Genomic DNA, 19711 nt, shown 5'->3' on the forward strand with positions numbered 1-19711 from the left:
AGCGAGAGGGATTCTGGGAAGTGGACGGACACGAAGTGTCTCCTTTTGATCTTTCCTGAACCCTTCTGGTTGGTGGTGGCTTATTAGTTGCATATTCCTTACCAGGATCTCCTGTCATAAAACAACTCATGCGAATGGTTACCAAACTGCCTAATCAGGGTGGGCGGTTTCAGTCAGCATGCTTCCCCTAATACTACTGTATAGCACATGGAACTCTACTCAGTGTTATGTGCCAGCCTCAATGGGAGGAGTTTTGAGGGGAAATGGATACAAGCATATGTGTTGCAGGAAGGAGGACCCCTTCCAGGGCCCAAAACTGGGCTCTTGTCTAACACCCGGAAATGAATTGTCCAAGGAGACACATGTGCTGACAAAGCAAGAGATTTTATTGGGAAAGGGCACCCAGGTGGAGAGCAGTAGGGTAAGGGAACCCAGGAGAGCTGCTCTGCCACATGGCGCGCAGTCTCGGGTTTTATGGTGATGGGATTAGTTTCCAGGTGGTCTTTGGACAATCATTCTAATTCAGTCTTTCCTGGTGGTGCACGCATTGCTCAAGATGGATGCTAGCGAGAGGGATTCTGGGAAGTGGACGGACACGTACTGTCTCCTTTCAACCTTTCCTGAACTCTTCCGGTTGGTGGTGGCTTATTAGTTCCGTATTCCTTATCAGGATCTCCGGTCATAAAACAACTCATGCAAATGGTTACTATGGTGCCTGGCCAGGGTGGGCGGTTTCAATCAGTGTGCTTCCCCTAACATAAGTATGGCTGAGTCCCTTCACTGTTCACCTGAAACTACCACAACATTGTTAATCAGTTATACCCTAAAACAAAATAAAAAGTCTAAAGTTTGAAAAAAAAAATAATTTTCTTGTTGTTACCAATGAAGTAATATGTCACATGAGGCCCTCTCCAACCCCCTCAAAGGAAGATGAGGTAATCTGGCACCTAGACCCCTTCCATTCTCCATAGGTAGGTTATCTAAGCCTGAAAGCATCCTATTTATTAATGACTTTCTTTTCCTATTTTAAAAAAAGTTTTCCTCTCTGTAGCCCTTCAGAATTCCCCCCTGCTCGCTAGAAGGGTTGATGCTTAATTAGTGAACCAATCAATAAAGACAATTAAACTTTTTAAATTTACCCAGTTGATTTTTTTTTCTTGCCAGTCAGGACCTGAAAGGGATCTTTTCCGTTGTTCCTAGCAATTCACATTGAAACTCACAAAAGTGACTCTAATGCTTGAGGCTACAAACATTTAAGAGCAATAACCAATTTTCTAGCAACCCATGGATTCATTTATGCCTGAATGGCTCTATTGAACGATGTCCCTCATACCTCAGTTGTGGATTGAAGCGGAAGACACAACCTAAAAGTTGCAAGTTGTTCTATTCAGGGATGTTACTCACAATTTTAACTCTAGTAACAATCTCTCACACAGCTCTGAGGAACTGCTCCATAGAGGTAAGGGAGAAGCTGGGATATAGAGAAGGCGTTTTTGTTTTTTGTGTGTTTTTTTTTTTTCCCTGGAAAAAACAGGCAGTTGACCATTAAAGGATCACTGATAATCACAAAGAATAGACAACTCAAGTTAATGATTTTAGTGCTTTTCTTCTGTATATGAGAGGATGCAAGAATCTGGGCTACTTAACTTTAGTCCTTAGATATGCATCTTAACTATTAACGCTCATTGTCCCAGGCACAGAATGCTTCCTGCCTGGCTGCATCCTGATTTCCCCTCAGGGAACACCTTTGGGGAACAGCAGCAGTGGCTGTGGCTTTGTTTCTTTAAGAACTAGAATGGGATCAGGAATGTGGGCAACGTTGCCTGCCCACAGTAACAGAATTTGGAAAAGTCTATTAGACTTGTCCTCTGAGAGCAGGATGAGCTTGGGAGGAGTCTAAATTAATGTCTCTTCACATCTTAAAGGAGTAAAGCTCCTCCCTCTGGGGAGGAGAACCATTTCCCCGCATTCTTCCGGGGAGCTGACAGGAAATGCTCTGCAAGTTAAGGATGGCAAACAGCCTTTCATGGGGTCTCCAGAGCACCCAGAACACACTACCAGGAAGAGCCCAGGCAGAGCGACACCAGCGTTGAACCAATGAGGGATGAGGATGAAGACTTTCCCCCAGTGAGCATGCGTCAGGGGAGGGATTTCCGGTCTCCTCGCCTAGCGCTCAATTTGCTTAGAACATCCTTTGCTGCAGGGTAGGCTACCGGGAAACCGTTGTGCTCCGTTGGGTATGGTTGTCCTCATGGAATGGTGAGAAGAGAAGGGGACACCCGCCTAGCCAGCCTGGTTGCCCCTTTTTTTGGCGTCTCTCCTGTTGGCTCGCTGGTCGGGGACGGGAGGGTCTGAGAGGAGGCACCAGACCCGGGGTAAGGACCGACACTCCCGTCCCTCGCAAGGCAGAGTCCGATGGCTACGGCGGCGCTGCGGGACCCACCTCAGGTAAACGCTCTTCCTCCCGGCCCTCACCGCCCTCGCCCCGTGCGTGCTAAGTCGCTTCAGTCGTGTCCGACTCTTTGCGACCATATGGACCGTAGCCCTCCATGTCCTCTGTCCATGGATTCTCCAAGCAGGAATACTGGAGGGGGTTGTCATGCCCTACTCCCGGGACCCGACACAGGGATCGAACCCGCGTCTCCTGTGTCTCTTGCATTAGCAGGCGGGTTCTTTTTGGGGGGGTGGGGTGGGTGGATGTGGATCCCTAATACATAAGTTGTGCATCAGTTCTAGGGAACAAATGGAGAAGGGACACTGTTCTTCAGGAATTTAGGGGGGAGGAAGGAGGCAAGTGTGTACAGGCGTATGACATTCAAATAGATAATTTCAGGGTAATTTTGTTAATAACTATATATATAAAGGTTGTTAAGATAGCACTGAAAAAGGACATTGTTTTAAAAGTTCAGGACAGTTTTTTTGAGTCAGGTTTAGAAAAATGAGAAGTATTTTGCCGAGTGAAGTAAGAAAGAAAATACATCCTGAGCGGAGGGACTGCTGCTGCTGCTGCTAAGTCACTTCAGTCGTGTCCGACTCTGCGACCCCATAGATGGCAGCCCACCAGGCTCCCCCGTTCCTGGGATTCTCCAGGCAAGAACACTGGAGTGGGTTGCCATTTCCTTCTCCAATGCATGAAAGTGAAAAGTGAAAGTGAAATTGCTCAGGCGTGTCCGACTCTTTGTGACCCCATGGACTGCAGCCTACCAGGCTCCTCTGTCCATGGGATTTTCCAGGCAAGAGTACTGGAGTTGGGTGCCATCGCCTTCTCCAGAGCAGAGGGACTAGAATATGTAAATAGCAATGATAGTAACAACGGTCACAAAAATAACAGTAAACACACAGTGCTTACCAAGAACTGTTTTAAACCCTCAATATATGTTATTTAATCTTAATAGTAATCGTTTGAAGTAGGTGATAACTGTTTTATAGAGAAGGAAACTTTAGCACTCTCTCCCCTTCCCTCTCTCTTTCCTCTCCTTAACCCTTCCTATCCTTCACCGTTTTTCTAGTCTCCCGGTCCTGGACGCAAGAATCTGGTCGAAGGGCCCTCAGTCTGAGCTGAGGATTGGAGACTGATCACCTCCTCTTGGCAGAGAACTCAAATTCTGGTTCTGGTCTGGTCTGATTTGTGGTAGGGCTGAGTTCCAGTCCTCCCTTCTCTGGAGGCCCAGGGAAAAGTTCCATAACGCCTGGGTATCTGTAGGTGGCAGGAGACGTCTGTAAGGCCACCCCTTTCGCCCCCCTCTCCCGCCTCCTCCCCCTTCTTCTTTCAACCTGGCTTCCTTTCCTCCCTTTGAAATCTTTGATGGTAGTACTTGGATCTGAAGTTCTGTGTCTCTATAGGAGGTTTTCTAAGAGACTGTATTCTTGTATTTAAGGGCTTCCTTGGTGGCGCAGAGGTTAAAGCGTCTACCTGCAATGTGGGAGACCTGGGTTTGATCCCTGGATCGGGAAGATCCCCTGGAGAAGGAAATGGCAACCCACTCCAGTATTCTTGCCTGGAGAATCCCATGGACAGAGGAGCTTGGTGGGCTACAGTCCACGGGTCGCAAAGAGTTGGACACGACTGAGTGACTTCACTTCACTATTAAGCATGTTGTAGAGACTCATAGCTGGTGTACAGTACCCTAGAACTTAACCTCAAGCAGTCTGCCTCTTACTCCATGGTGTTGTTCTAAGGAAGGAAAGCAAGAGGCTATATTTAATACATTTTTTTTTTTTTCAGTTCCAAGCTTCAGACATAGAAAAGGCTTTCTGACTTACAACACATTTTAAAATATTTATCTATTTATTTTAATTGGAGGCTAATTACTTTACAATATTGTAATGGTTTTTGCCATACATTCACATGAATCATGTACATGTGTACATGTGTCCCCCATCCTGAATCCTCCCTCCCACCTCCCTCCCCATCCCACCCCTCAGGTCATCCTAGTGCACCAGCCCTGAGCAGGGTGATTCTTTACCAGTGTTGCCACCTTGGGAAGGCCACGCTGCACCAGACACTTAAGTCTGAGGCCCATCCTCACTTGCCTGCAGCTCAGGCCCCAGGATTCAGGATGGTGAAGCGGTCATCAGGTCATTTCTGACCACATGGTGGCTAGTGGGAGAGCGTGACAGACAGAGGGACCCCGAAATGCAGAGGCTTGTAGGTCAGACTAGCCGGAATCCTGGTACAACTTCTCTGTTTTCCTTTAGAAGCCAGATGTGATGAGGCCAGAGTCAGGCTTGCAGTGTTGCTGCCTGAGAAATTGGCAATTTGTTATACAAGTAATGAGAGGTTTGAATTGCAGGTAGGAGGTAGTCTTACCGAAATCAAAAGACACTCCAACTAGTCGCAGAGAAGAGAACAGACTATAGAAGTAAACAGGGGAGGGGTAGCAGGAGGCATGGAATGATTAATTGCGGTAGCCTAACAGTTAGAACTGGACATGGAACAACAGACTGGTTCCAAATAGGAAAAGGAGTACGTCAAGGCTGTATATTGTCACCCTGCTTATTTCACTTATATGCAGAGTACATCATGAGAAATGCTGGGCTGGAAGAAGCACAAGCTGGAATCAAGATTGCCGGGAGAAATATCAATAACCTCAGATATGCAGATGACACCACCCTTGTGGCAGAAAGTGAAGAGGAACTAAAAAAGCCTCTTGATGAAAGTGAAAGTGGAGAGTGAAAAAGTTGGCTTAAAGCTCAACATTCAGAAAATGAAGATCATGGCATCCGGTCCCATCACTTCAAGGGAAATAGATGGGAAAACTGTGGAAACAGTGTCAGACGTCATTTTTTTGGGCTCCAAAATGACTGCAGATGGTGACTGCAGCCATGAAATTAAAAGACGCTTACTCCTTGGAAGGAAAGTTATGACCAACCTAGATAGCATATTCAAAAGCAGAGACATTACTTTACCAACAAAGGTCCGTCTAGTCAAGGCTATGGTTTTTCCTGTGGTCATGTATGGATGTGAGAGTTGGACTGTGAAGAAGGCTGAGCGCTGAATAATTGATGCTTTTGAACTGTGGTGTTGGAGAAGACTCTTGAGAGTCCCTTGGACTGCAAGGAGATCCAACCAGTCCATTCTGAAGGAAATCAGCCTGGGATTTCTTTGGAAGGAATGATGCTAAAGCTGAAACTCCAGTACTTTGGCCACCTCATGCGAAGAGTTGACTCATTGGAAAAGACCCTGATGCTGGGAGGGATTGGGGGCAGGAGGAGAAGGGGACGACAGAGGATGAGATGGCTGGATGGCATCACTGACTCGATGGACGTGAGTCTGAGTGAACTCTGGGAGTTGGTGATGGACAGGGAGGCCTGGCGTGCTGCGATTCATGGGGTCGAAAAGAGTCAGACACGACTGAGCGACTGAACTGAACTGAATTGAGTATTCATGGACCAGAGGGACTGCCCTCGATGTCTCAGGAATTCTGGATCCATTTTTGGAGACGGGCCAAGCCAAATTTGGGGTCTTGTTGATGACAGAAAGGAAGTAGCGATGGATGACCTTCAGGGTTTTGACCCTAGTAGATGAAGGGATGGAAGGCCCATCAACTGGATGGGGACCTTAACAGCAGATTAATTTTCCTTGGAAATATTATGTTTGTTTTCGCTCTGTTAAGAGTCTGAGATGTTTCAGAGAAGACTGAGTGTAGGCAACAAGTGGGCAGTTGACTAAGCAGGTCTGGAAAACTGGGAAGGTGTTCAGGAATGGAAATTCTCAAAAGTGATGACCGTTGTGTGGAGCAGCGTGGAGCTGTGGATCACATTTAGGAGGGGATGCAGGTTATAGTAGGCATGATATTAGTTGGTCAGAAAGATGGGTGTGTCCTGAGAAGTGGTTCTTTTGCTCAGGGCCTGGATATGTTTGTGGGATGAGTGGAGGAAAAATGGCTGAGGAGACCCAGGAGTAATTGAGACAAGAAGGCAGTGAGGCTGGGGCTACTGCTTATTTAATACTATATGGCTTCTTCAGGATTTTGTGATGAATTTTGATGGGATCTGGGATGTTTTAGTCTTGCTAGTGGATAAGGTCTGGGGCAGATGTCATTTATGAGTCACTACATCTGGCTTAAAACTCAACATTCAGAAAACTAAGATCATGGCATCCAGTCCCATCACTTCATGCCAAATAGATGGGGAAACAATGGAAACAGTGATAGACTTTATTTTCTTGGACTCCAAAATCACTGCAGATGGTGATTGCAGCCATGAAATTAAAAGATGCTTGCCCCTTGGAAGGAAAACTATGACCAACCTAGACAGCATATCAAAAAGCAGAGACATTACTTTGCCAACAAAGGTCGATCTAGTCAAGGCTGTAGTTTTTCCAGTAGTCATGTATGGATGTGAGAGTTGGGCTATAAAGAAAGCTGAGCAATGAAGAACTGATGCTTTTGAACTGTGGTGTTGGAGAAGACTCTTGAGAGTTCCTTGGACTGCAAGGAGATAAAACTAGTTAATCCTTAAAGAAATCAGTCCTGACTATTCATTGAAGGGACTGATACTGAAAATCCAATGCTTTGGCCACCTGATGCGAAGAAATGACTGACTGGAAAAGACCCTGATGCTGGAAAAGATTGAAGTGGGAGGAGAAGGGGATGACAGAGGATGAGATGGTTGGATGGCATCACCAACTCAAAGGACATGAGTTTGAGTCCACTCTGGGAGTTGGTGATGGACAGTAAAGCCTGGTGTGCTGTAGTCCATGAGGTCGTGAAGAGCTGGACACGACTGAACGACTGAACTGAACTGAAGTGATGTCTTGTGGGGAGATTTTTAGGGCTGGGTTTTTTACAAAGGTTGAGTGGAGAGACAAGTGTGGTGGTTGAAAGGGCAAAGCTGGCAGTAAAGAAGTTGAAGAAAGCTGTGGGGATGTGAAATTCACGTCTGGTTTTAGGGTGGCAAATATGGAAGGAAGGACTGGTGGCAGGTGGTGAGATTGCAGGCCAAGCCCAGAGTTCAGATCGCATCTGTGTGCACCACCACCCCTTCCACCTAGTGACTGCTGAAGGCTGAACACAAGTGGTTAATGGGCTGTGAGGAGACAGTGGCCTCTGTTGCACCAGGGCCTGGCATCTTCCCTCAGGTTGGGAGCTCTGGTGGAGAATATCTGGAATAGATTTGTGCAGACATGGATTGTGGGTTCTCAGAGGGATAATGTTCAAGCTTTCATCTGTTCCCTTCTTGACAGGGTGGTGTGACCTTTCCAGATATTGCTGTGCGCTTCTCCCAGAGGGAATGGAGACTCCTTGATGAGACTCAGAGACTCCTGTATCTGGATGTGATGCTGGAGAACTACACACTTATATCCTCACTGGGTAAGACTCAACCTCCCCAGTGACCTGAGCTGGGCTCTGTATCCTGCCTCATCCCACCTTTCTGAAGGAGGTGCTCTGGCCTCACGTGGTATAGGCACTGCTGGTTTCCCCAGTTTTCTGTATAGTTGGGGTAGGTAGAAGGCTGGGGTGTTGGCACTGCCCTCTTTTCTCTCCAACCCCAATCTTTGCTGTACTAAACTCTCATAGGGCAAGTGATTTGGTTATACATATATATGTATATATCCATGTGTTTTCAGTTCTTTTCCATTAAATAGTTTACTGTAAGTTATTGAATATGGTTCCCTGTGCTATACAGTACATCATTGTTTATTGTATACATGGTAGTGTGCATCTGTTAATCCCATACTCCCAGTTTATCCCTCCCTCACTTCTGCTTTGGTAAACATGAGTTTGTTTTATCTGAGTCTGTGTATATTTTGTAAATAAAGTTCATTCGTACTTTTTTTTTTTTAGATTCTACATATAAGTGACATCACATATATTTCTTTTTCTCTGACTTACTTCACTTAGTATGATAACTTCTAGGTTCATCCATGTTGCTGCAAATAGCATTATTTCATTCTTTTTATGACTAGTATGTAATACCCGGCCCCCCCTCGACCCACTGCTCCCAGACACACCTCACACCTTGAGGCTTTGGGATCTTAGTTCCCTGGCCAGGGATTGAACTTAGGCCCCAGCAGTGAAAGTGCCCAGTCCTAACTACTGGACCTCCAGGGCATTCGCTGTAATTGCTTTTTGACCATTTTATTATAATATGCTTCAGTGAAGTTTTTGATTGAACCTGTGAGCCTCATGTATCTGGATGTGTACTCTTTTCTCTCTAGTTAGAAAGTTTTCAATCATTGTTTCTTTAAATGTGCTTGTTACCCCTTTCTCTCTGTCTGCTCTTTCCAGGACTCTGAAAATACAAATAGTGTTTTGCTTTTTGTTTCATAATCCGTGTATGCTTTCTTCACTTCATCTTTGTCTCTCTTTTCTCCTCACTGGATAATTAGAACACCTGTTTTCAAGTACCTAGACTTATTTTGCTTAATAAAATTTGGCTATTGATACTGTCTTCATTGTGCTTTATTTCATTGTATTCTTCAGCAGCAGAACTTCTGTTTGGGTCCATTTGTTTGTTTGCTTTCTTTTTTAAAACACATTTTTATTTGGTTAATTTTGGCTATGCGGGTCTTTGTTGCAGTGAGCGGGGACTGCTCTTCCTTGTGGTGTGTAGGTTTCTCATTGCAGTGGTTTCTTTTCTTGTGGAGCACAGACTCTAGGAGCATGGGCTCAGTAGTTGTGCAGGGGCTCAGTTGCTACAGGCCATGTATAATCTTCCTGGACCAGGGATCTTTGACAGGTGGACTCTTAAAAACTGGACCACCAGGGAAGCTCTTGTTTGTTTCTTTTAAATGAGTGTCATGATTGTATTACTAAGGTAAACATAATGCCCAACAGATGAAGGTAATTTTATCAACTCAGAGTTTTTGCAAGTACATGAAATTTCCATTTTTATTGTATGGTTTTCTCAGACTAGTCAGAGCATTTCTTAATTATATTCCAGTGTAGCTGCTTTGGAATGATTTTCAATAGCCATAACATAAGAATGTGCCAAGGACTTTCAATCTAAACAGAATTCCAAGTGACTGAATTTTAGTTAAACACAAGGTAAGAAATAGGGAGGCTCAACAGGGAGGGGATATTCGTATACATATGGCTAATTTACTTTGTTGTACAGTAGAAATTAACACAACATTGGGAAACAATTACTCCCCCCAAAAAGATTGATAATATCATCAGATTATTGATACTACCCCTTTTCAACAGATATTTATACTCTTCTAATACACCAGTTATATGTTTGAACATTCAAAACACAAAGCACAAAAAGACAATAAAAGTTTAAGCTCATAGTCATAATTTTTTGATAGAAACTTAATTATCTTTCCTGCAAATCAATTGGGTCTCCCATATTTCCATCTAGTTTTCACTTAGTTAAAAATAGATGCCTAAGGGATATACATTGCAAAGAAACAGAGGAAAACAATAGAATGGGAAAGACTAGAGATCTCTCTTCAAGAAAATTAGAGATACCAAGGGAACATTTCATGCAAAGATGGGCTCAATAAAGGACAGAAATGACATGGACCTAACAGAAGCAGAAGATATTAAGAAAAGGTGGCAAGAATACATGAAAGAACTATACAAGAAAGATCTTCATGACCCAGGTAACCACGATGGTGTGATCACTCACCTAGAGCCAGACATCCTGGAATGTGAAGTCAAGTGGGCCTTAGGAAGCATCACTATGAACAAAGCTAATGGAGGTAATGGAATTCCAGTTGGGCTATTTCAAATTCTGAAAGATGATGCTGTGAAAGTGCTGCATTCAACATGCTAACAAATCTGGAAAACTCAGCAATGGCCACAGGACTGGAAAAGGTCAATTTTCATTCCAGTCCCAAAGAAAGGCAATGCCAAAGAATGTTCAAACTACTGCACAATTGCACTCATCTCACACCCTAGCAAAGTAATGCTGAAAATTCTCCAAGCAAGGCTTAAACAGTACATGAACTTCCAGATGTTCAAGCTGGATTTAGGAAAGGCAGAGGAAGCATAGATCAAATTGCCAACATCTGTTGGATCATAGAAAAAGCTAGAGAATTCCAGAAAAACATCTACTTTTGCTTCATTGACTATGCCAAAACCTTTAACTGTGTGGATCACAACAAACTGTGGAAAATTCTTCAAGAGATGGGAACCCAGACCGCCTTACCTGCCTCCTGAGAAATCTGTATGCAGGTCAAGAAGCAACAGTTAAAACCAGACATGGAACAACGGACTGGTTCCAAGTTGGAAAAGGAGCACATCAAGGCTGTATTCTGTCACTCTGCTTATTTAACTTCTATGCAGATTACATCATGCAAAATACCAGGATGGATGAAACACAAGCTGGAATCAAGATCGCTGGGAGAAATATCAGTAACTTCAGATATGCAGATGATATACCACCATTATAGCAGGAAGAGAAGAGTAACTGAGGAGCCTCTTTATGAAAGTGAAAGAGGAGAGTGAAAAGATGGCTTAAAACTCAGCATTCAAAAAACAAAGATCATAGCATCAGGTCCCATCACTTCATGGCAAATAGATGGGGAAACTAGAAACAGTGACAGACTTTATTTTTTGCGGCTCCAAAATCACTGCAAATGATGACTGCAGCCATGAAATTAAAAGACGCTTGCGAAGCTATGACCAACCTAGACAGCATATTAAAAAGCAGAGACCTTACTTTGCTAACAAAGGTGCATCTAGTCAAAGCTATGGTTTTTCCAGGAGTCATGTGTGGATGTGAGAGTTGGACCATAAGGAAAGCTGAGCACTGAAGAATGGATGCTTTTAAACTGTGGTGTTGGAGAAGACTCTTAAAAAAGAGTCCCTTGGACTGCAAGGGGATCAAACCAGTCAATCCTAAGGGAAATCAGTCCTGAATATTCATTGGAAGGACTGATGCTGAAGCTGAAGCTCCAATACTTTGGCCACCTGGTGCAAAGAACTGACTCACTGGAAAAGACCCCGATTCTGGAAAAGACTGAAGGCAGGAGGAGAAGGGGATGACAGAGGATGGGGTAGTTGGATGGCATCACTGACTCAATGGACACGAATTTGAACAGGCTCCGGGAGTTCATGATGGACAGGGAAGCCTGACATGCTGCAGTCTATGGGGTCACAGAGTCAAACATGACTGAGTGACTGAATTGAACTGAAGGCGTATACTTCATATATATACCATCTTGGTTCTCATAACTTTAGTTTTTCAAGTTTTTAATACCCATAGAAGGCCAAAGGTGTAAGAATACATAAACTGTTCTGGTAATAGGTAAGAGCAGACTGTAAAAGCATAAGTTGTTTGTGCTATTTCAGCATAGTAGAATGTTTTCTTTTGCAGACCAAGTAGAATAATTCTGCTAAAGATCAGTGCAATAAGGACAGTCAATGTAAAAACAGCCTTTCCCATGTATTAGTTGACACTCTACTGGTATTAAGAGGATATAGTAGTTTTGTGTCTGCATGAAAGTGTTTGATTATAAATATATGTAATGATCTTGTATTGTTCCATTTCTTATTTTGATATGTCTTAGCTCCCTGTTGTATCATATTAAGAATCCCATCAATGATGTGATAGGGATTTCCCACATATTCATTTATCAATTTATCTGTTGATTCTTCACATCTATGGGCCTTTTTGGAGAGTGGGCTTACCAGAACCTCCAATATCACTGGTTGAAAGTGTGGGGTGATTCTTCAGTCCTGTTCCTCTCAGCCAACCTTCATGAGTTCAGTGAGTGCCGGTATCGTTAGTCACTTAGTTGTGTCCGACTCTTTACGACCCCATGAACTGTAGCCCACCAAGCTCCTCTGTCCATGGAATTCTCCAGGCAAGAATACTGGAGTGGGTTGCCATTTCCTTCTCCATGGGATCTTCCCAACCCAGGGACTGAACCCAGGTCTCTCGCATTGGAGGCAGAATCTTTACTGACCGAGCCACCAGTGAAGACCTGCTTTTTCATTTTTGTCTCTTTGTTAAACAACTTGTTTTGTTTATATATTGTTTACCTTACTTTGTTGAATTGTTGCTTTGTTGTTGCTTCACTGAACTGTGGTCAAACAATTATTTTGAACTCTTTGACCCTTTGTAGGTCTCCATTTCCTTGAGTGTGGTTTCTGATAAATTATGGTATTTCTGTATTGGTTTCATGTTTCTTTGATTTTTTGTGTGTTTCCTGTAGCCTTGCATTTCTTTACGCTGATTTGATGGTTTAGTCATTTCTTCCAGGCTTCACATTACAGTTTTTGGTGTGGGAAGATCTCAATCTGTGGGGGGTTCAAGTTTGGGCTGTGGCCATTCTGGCTCTGTGGAAGACCCAATTAGGTTGTTCTCTGTGCAGCTTCTTCACCTGAAGTCAGTGTCAGTAAAGATAATCAAGATTCCTCAATCAGCAAAGCTGAGGGTGTCCAAAGTGGTGGAGAAGGCTGCTAGCAAACTCCTGATCTCTTTTTCTCCCAGAGGACTTTGTCACCAAGGGGATCCTTCTTGGTGCCCTATCGACTGTTGGGTACCTGATTGGTTGTAGTAGCACTGGTGTCTGAGGTGTGTGCATCTGTTGAGGATCCACAGACCTGGGGTGTTGTATACAGGCACTTTTGGAGTGACAGTGGTTCTGGGGTCTGGGTGATTGGATAGCCTCAGCAGCCTTGGCTTTTGTTTGAGATATGTGGCTGTGCAGGGAGCAGCCATGGAATCTGCCTGGCTGCACATGTAGACAGTGGCTGTGGTTCTGTCAAACTGGCATGTCTATAGCGAAGTTGTTTCTAGTACCTGAGACACAGAAGTACATGGTGTAGTGGTGGAGTCAGGGTCTGAAATGCTGGCACAGGTTTAGGGGGTGTGGCAGCCCTGCTTCTGAATCAGCACAACAGCTCCTGCCGAGGGTGTTAACCAGTAGCTTCATACTCACCAGGGTATCCACTCTGACCATGAGTGTCAGATAATTCAGTGGCAAAAGTTCCAGTGTCCTCTGTAGAGCAGGCAGCTATGTCTTCTGCAGCAGAGGCCACTGGGACTGCAGTGGCCCCTGCCCTGTGGCTGAGAGAAATAGGTCAGTGGCAGCCCAGCCCTCATTTCCTAGTCATTTCCAGATGTCTTTTTTAAGACACTTTCCAGTGATCCTTTCTGTGTGCTTCTTCCTTTTATTATGTTTCACTGTAGTGGTGGTGGTGGTGTTCAACAGTTAGGTTGTGTCCTACTCTTTACAACCTCCTGGACTGCAGCACTGCAGACTCATCTGTCTTTCACTGTCTTCCGGAGTTTGCTCAAATTCATGTCCATTGAGCCAGTGATGCTATCTAACCATCTTATCTTCTGCTGCCCCTTTCTCCTTTTGCCTTCAATTTTCCCCATCATCAGGGTCTTTTCCAGTGAGTTGGCTCTTCGTATCAGGTGGCCAAAGTATTAGAACTTCAGCTTTAGCATCAGTCCTTCCAATGAGTATTCAGGGTTGATTTCCTTTAGGATTGACTAGTTGGATCTTCTTGCAGTCCACAGTATTCTCAAGAGTATTCTCCAACACAATTCAAAAGCGTCAGTTCTTTGGCACTCAGCCTTCTTTATGGCTCAACTCTCACTTCCATACATGAATATAAGAGTCCGTTCTTCACTGGACTCTTGTGTCTTCCAAGGCTGATTAATGTCCTTCATGGATAGCTGTTTATTTTTCATTGGTAGTGAAGGGTGGTATCTCCTATTCTACTATTTTATTGATGTCACTCAACTTGTGCTCTTTCCTGGGTCTGCTGTAATGCTGAGTTGCTCTGGAACGCTACTAGCCTTTCTGTGTTTCTTTTTTTTTTTTTTTCCTTCAGTGCTCCATGTACCCAGTAATTGCGGTTATGACTTTCTTAGGGAAAGGAATCCTTTGTGCATAATGGGATGGACATGACTCTAGCTATGGCATGGTGAGGTCAGTGGGCCTGGTCCTGCTGAATTATAGCTGGGGAGACTGTGACATCAGGGCATTGTTAAAAATATACCAGGAAACTGTCTTTGTTCAATGAAAACTTTGGTACTATTGCCAGTGACCACACCCCATTTCTACTTTTACTCCTCCGCTGTTGACTTTTTGCTGACCTGTCATTTCTGTTACTTTGTCATTTCTGCTATGACTTCCAGCACAGGGATCAGCTCCACCTCTCTGGACTCAACATCTTACCTCTTTCTCTTACCACGCTTTCTCTATTACTCTCTGAACTTTGCCCATCATGCATCATGCTGTGAGGTGTGAATATATCCTTAAATTGACCTTGAAAAGCAAATGATTTGTGATTCTGTTTTCGTGGCTGTGATCACACCCTTCTACTGAGCTTCACATCAGTAGTAGAAAAGGTCCTACAGGAAGCTGTGGGCAGAGAAACAAGCACTAGACCCTGCTTCTTTTCCTTGTGTCACACTCTATTTTTGTATCCTTTTCTTGTTGAGATCTCCACCAGTTTCAGTCCCAGTAATGCACAGCAGCTGCTGCTTAAACTGATTTCCAACTCCCTAGTCTTTAAAAGTATCCCATTTCTTTGAAGGTCATTCTTATATGAAATGGCTATACATTTATGGTGAACTAGCTCCCTCCCTATGAAGTCAACGTGCACTTCACTAGTGTTTCTTTGCATTCAGGTTGCTGCTGTGGAGCAGAAGGTGGGGAGACACCCTGTGAAAAAACTGTTCCTATAGGAGTCTCATGGACTGGATCTCCCACAGCAACTCCATTTTCTCAGAAGACCCATCCCTGTGAGAAGTGTAGTACAGTCTTGAGATATGTTTTCCAGTTGGTGGAGCAGCAGGGAACACAAAACAGCCAAAAACTGTTGAGGTGTGGGGCGTGTGCAAAAAAATTTTATATGTCTTTGAGAAGCTGTGTCCATGAGGCTTTATCTTTTAAGAGCCCCAGATTCCATGTGTCAGGGAAGCCTCTTACTTCTGGGAAAATTCTGGCCAGCATGGGACATCTGCAGGCCACTTATACTGTGGAGAAGCTGAATACAGTCACCCAGTGCAGATCAACTTCACCAAGCAGAAATCATACCTCCGGAAATTGCGAGAAAGCCTTCGGCTCTGAACACACACTTGTTCAGGACTGGAGTGTCTACACTGAAAGGCCATGTTTTGTGTGCAGGGAATGCGGGAAAACATTCAGGTACAAATCAACGTTTATTATCCACCAGAGAGTTCATCCTGGGGAAAGACTTCATTTGTTTATCAAAAGTGGCAAATCTTTTAGACAAAACTCAACTGTCAGTCAGGATCAAAAAATTTATACTCGTTCAGGATCAGAGAAGTGCAGCAAATGTGGGAAATCCTTAAGCCACAAGTCAGTCCTTGTTTCTCCCCAGAGATTGCACAATGGAGAGAATAGTTCTGTGTGCAGTGACTGTGCAGAGTCTTTTTATGACAGCTTTGTGTTCATTGGACATAAGAGAGTATTTTCTGGAGAACGTCCTTATAGGTGTAGTGACTGTGTGAAATCTTTTACATGTAGATCTGCCCTCATTTATCATCAGAGATCTCACACAGGAGAAAGACCTTATGACTGCAGTGAATGTGGGAAATCCTTTACCACTAACTGCATCCTCCGATCTCATCAGAGATCTCACACTGGAGAAAGGCCTTATAAATGCAGTGAATGTGGAAAATGCTTCACCTCTAACTTCAAACTCCGTAATCATCAGAGATCTCACACAGGAGAAAAGCCTTATAAATGCTGTGAATGTGGGAAATCTTTTACCTCTACCAATTCTTTCCAATATCATCGGAGATCTCACACAGGAGAAAAGCCTTATAAATGTTATGAATGTGGGAAATCTTTTACCTCTACCGGTGCTCTCCAATATCATCAGAGATCTCATACTGGAGAAAGGCCTTACAAATGCAGTGAATGTGGGAAATCTTTTATGTCTAGATCCTCATTCATTTGTCATAATAGATCTCACACAGGAGAAAGACCTTACAAGTGCAGTGAATGTGAGAAATCTTTTACCTCTAGGCCTTCCCTCAGATATCATCAGAGATCTCATGCAGGAGCAAGGCCTTATAAGTGCAATGAATGTGGGAAATCTTTTATTACTAACTCCCATCTCCATCGTCATCAGAGAATTCACACTGAAGAAAGGCCTTATGCGTGTGGTGAGTGTGGAAAATCTTTTGCCAGTAGCACTAGTCTCCGTCTTCATGAAGGCACTCACACTGAAAGGCCTATTGAGTGCAGTGAATGTGGGAAATCTTTTTTTAATCCTGTTGTTTTTCATTACCATCAGAGAATTCATTCTAGTGAATGGCCATATAGGTGCAGTGAGTGTGGGAAATCTTTTACCTCTAAATTCAACTTTCATTATCATCAGGGGATTCATTCTGGAGACAGGTCTTATGTAAGGTGCACTGAATGCAAGAAATCATTTACGACTATCAGTTCTCTCCGTAATCATCAGAGAGTTCATTCTGGAGAAAGACCTCATGAGTGCAGTGAATGTGGAAAATCTTTCATGTATAGGTCGGCCCTGAAGTGTCATCAGAAATCACATGCAAGGGAAAGGCCTTTTGAGTGTAGTGAATGTGGGAAATCCTTTCTCTTTAGGAGTACCTTAATTGAACACCAAAGAGTTCACACAGGGAAAAGTGCTTATGTGTGTACTGAGTGTGGGAAATCTTATAATAGTAAGTGTAGGTTTATTGAACACCAGAGTATTCACAAAGGTGGAAGGCGTTATGAATGCAGGGAATGTGGAAAATCTTTTAACTTTAACTCTGCCTTGTACTATCATAAGAAAACTCACGCTGGAGAAAAGCCTTACAAATGCATTGAATGTGGAAAATCTTTTATTACTAATTACCTCCTCCGTGTTCATCAGAGAGCCCACACTGGAGAAAAGCCTTTTGAGTGCAGTGAATGTGGGAAATCTTATACCCTTAATTACTACCTTCGTTGTCATCTTAAAGTTCATACTGGAGAAAGGCCTTACAAATGCACCAAATGTGGGAAATCTTTTACCACTAGTTACCAGCTCCGTATACATCTGAGAAGTCACACTGGAGAAAAGCCTTATGAGTGCAGTGAATGTGGGAGATCCTTTAGCAGCAAATCTGGCCTCTGTTATCATCAGAGTGCTCACACTGGAGAAAGGCCTTATGAGTGTGGTGATTGTGGGAAAACCTTTGTCCAGAGAAATCATCTCATTATACACCAGAGAGCTCACACTGGAGAAAGGCCTTATAAGTGCAGTGAATGTGGGAAATCTTTCACTCGTGGCAACAGCCTCTATTATCATCAGAAAGTTCACCGTGGAGAAAGGCCTTTTAAATGTAGTGAATGTGGGAAATCTTTTATTAACACCGCTAAACTGCACTGTCATAAGAAAGCTCACACTGGAGAAAGGCCTTAGGAATGCACTAAATATCGGAAATCTTTTACGAGCAAATCACTTTGAACATTTGAGAGTTTACCCTACAGGAAGTCATAAATGTGCAGTGAATGTGCAATTTCCTTGTTGAGTTTAGGGACACTGGAGGAAATTGAGGGGCCATTGGTCTGAATTGAATCTCGTTTCAAGTGTTTCTGAGAGCAGCATGAATCTTTATTCCTTATTCAGATTAAAGATTATAGGGTATTGAGGCACTGTTGAAAAGTATGTATTCTCCAAGTCTAAAAGAACCTGATGTGTTTCCTGATGTCCACAAATCTTTGAGCTAATCTCATTATTTGTACAATCTCATTATTTGTATGACAACTGGGTCCAAGGGAAACCACAATTGGTACAGAAACTCTGGTTTAATAGGGAGTGGGGGGAAATTGCAGGCAACTTGATGGAATGTGCCTCTCCTTAAAGTGCATCCTGATGTTTATATGACATTGACTGTGCAGTATCAGTTTATCTGCTGATTCTAGTGAATTTTACTTTAAGGACCTTACTGCAGAGGCAGGAAAGGAAAAGGGGATGTGACTCTTGTGATCTAGGCAGCATTCCTGCTGACTCAGGCAGAAACCCTAACCCCATCTTCGCTACCACTGATAGAAGACTGATCTCCAGAGAACATGAGGAGTGTGTTGGTGGGTTCAGCATACAGTTGCAGAACCTTTTTTTCCAAAAAGAGTAGGACATAAAGGTTTTTTTCATTTTGAGCCAATCTTTAAAGCTATATCAAAGTATAATTTACATGCACCAAACTTCAGCCATGAAGTCAGACATTGTTTCTTGGCGGGAAACCAATGACAAATCTAGACGGTGTCCTGAAAATCAGAGACATTGCTCTGCCGACAAAGATTTGTATAGCCAAGGCTATGGTGTCCCCAGTGGTCACTTACGGTTGTGAGAGCTGGACCATAAAGAAGGCAGAATGCCAAGGAATTGATGACTTCAAAATGTGGTGCTAGAGAAGACTCCTGAAAGTCCTTTTACAGCAAGGAGATCCAATCTTGAATATTAACTGGAAGGACTGATGCTGAAGCAAGTTTTCACCTAGGTATGAACCTCTTGAGTCCTAATAATGCCCATATCTGTTAATGGTATGTTTCTCTCTCCTTGCCCTTCCCACCTTTCCAATAACCATTGGTGTACTTTCCCTTAGAATAGATAATATGTGCATTTTCTTGAATTTATCTGGTTGGAGTCATAAACGGCTTACTATTTTTGTTTTCCTTTGTTTCATAATTGTTTCAGATTCATCCATGATATATATAAATATCTCATCTCTAGTTTTTGGTGAGTAGCGTTCTTATATTTAGATGTACAACTGTTTATCCATTCATCTTTTTCTTAGTGTTTAGGTTATTTCTAGGTTTTCATTCTTGAAAATAAAGCTGCTGTAAACACTTGTGTCAGTTCTTTATGTGGATGTATGTTCCTTTTATTGATAACTCAGGGGAATGTCTGGGTCACTTTGGTAGATAAATTTTAACACCTGATGAAACTAAGAAACTCATTTAAAATGACTGTTCCCCTTTGCATTTCCATCTGCATTGTAGGAGTTCCAGTTTCTCAACATCTGTACCAGTCATTAATATCAGTCCTTTTAATAAGTGAGTAGTGCTGTCTCAGTGAGCTTTCAATTGGTTTTACTACATTTCCCTAGAGATTCATGATTTTGAGCATTTTTAATGTGCTGTTTACCAGCTGTATATCTTCTGTATAATTGCTGATTGTATCATTTGCCTTTTTTAATATGTATCATCCCTGTTCCCATCACTTAAGTCTAGGCATTCAGTGAAACAATAAACCTAGCCCTGCTTTGTAGCTTTTGCCAATTTTAAAAATTCTTAGGTTGTGAAAGTGGGATGTACTCAGGGAAGCAG

The 19711-nt window shown here is 43.2% G+C and overlaps 1 protein-coding gene across 2 annotated transcripts; it reads left to right on the top strand.

Moving 5' to 3' along the window:
* The first annotated feature begins 2146 nt into the window (after window positions 1–2146).
* Window positions 2147–19231, top strand: LOC147354855 (uncharacterized). 2 transcript variants are annotated; one of them, XM_086354963.1, is made up of 4 exons: window positions 2202–2448; window positions 5016–5767; window positions 7688–7814; window positions 15046–19231. In XM_086354963.1, the coding sequence occupies exons 2-4, from the start codon at window positions 5615–5617 to the stop codon at window positions 17802–17804; spliced, it is 3039 nt and encodes a 1012-aa protein (XP_086211089.1). In that variant the 5' UTR covers window positions 2202–2448; window positions 5016–5614; the 3' UTR covers window positions 17805–19231. The 2 variants fall into 2 exon arrangements, with proteins under 2 accessions (XP_086211090.1, XP_086211089.1); XM_086354964.1 differs by lacking the exon at window positions 5016–5767 and having other exon boundaries at window positions 2147–2448.
* Window positions 19232–19711: the final 480 nt, after the last annotated feature.

This window comes from Bos grunniens, chromosome 18 (genome assembly GCF_055505025.1).
Source record: "Bos grunniens cultivar Pamir isolate PY7600 chromosome 18, Bosgru_T2T1.0, whole genome shotgun sequence".
NCBI lineage: Eukaryota > Metazoa > Chordata > Mammalia > Artiodactyla > Bovidae > Bos > Bos grunniens.

Bases quoted from the DNA above. Each gene is read 5' to 3' on its own strand.
- LOC147354855 (XM_086354963.1), top strand. From the start codon at position 5,615: ATGATGCTAAAGCTGAAACTCCAGTACTTTGGCCACCTCATGCGAAGA. The intron at 5,768-7,687 runs GTGAGTCTGAGT...CCTTCTTGACAG, and splicing joins GCATCACTGACTCGATGGAC to GGTGGTGTGACCTTTCCAGA. The intron at 7,815-15,045 runs GTAAGACTCAAC...CTTTGCATTCAG, and splicing joins CACACTTATATCCTCACTGG to GTTGCTGCTGTGGAGCAGAA.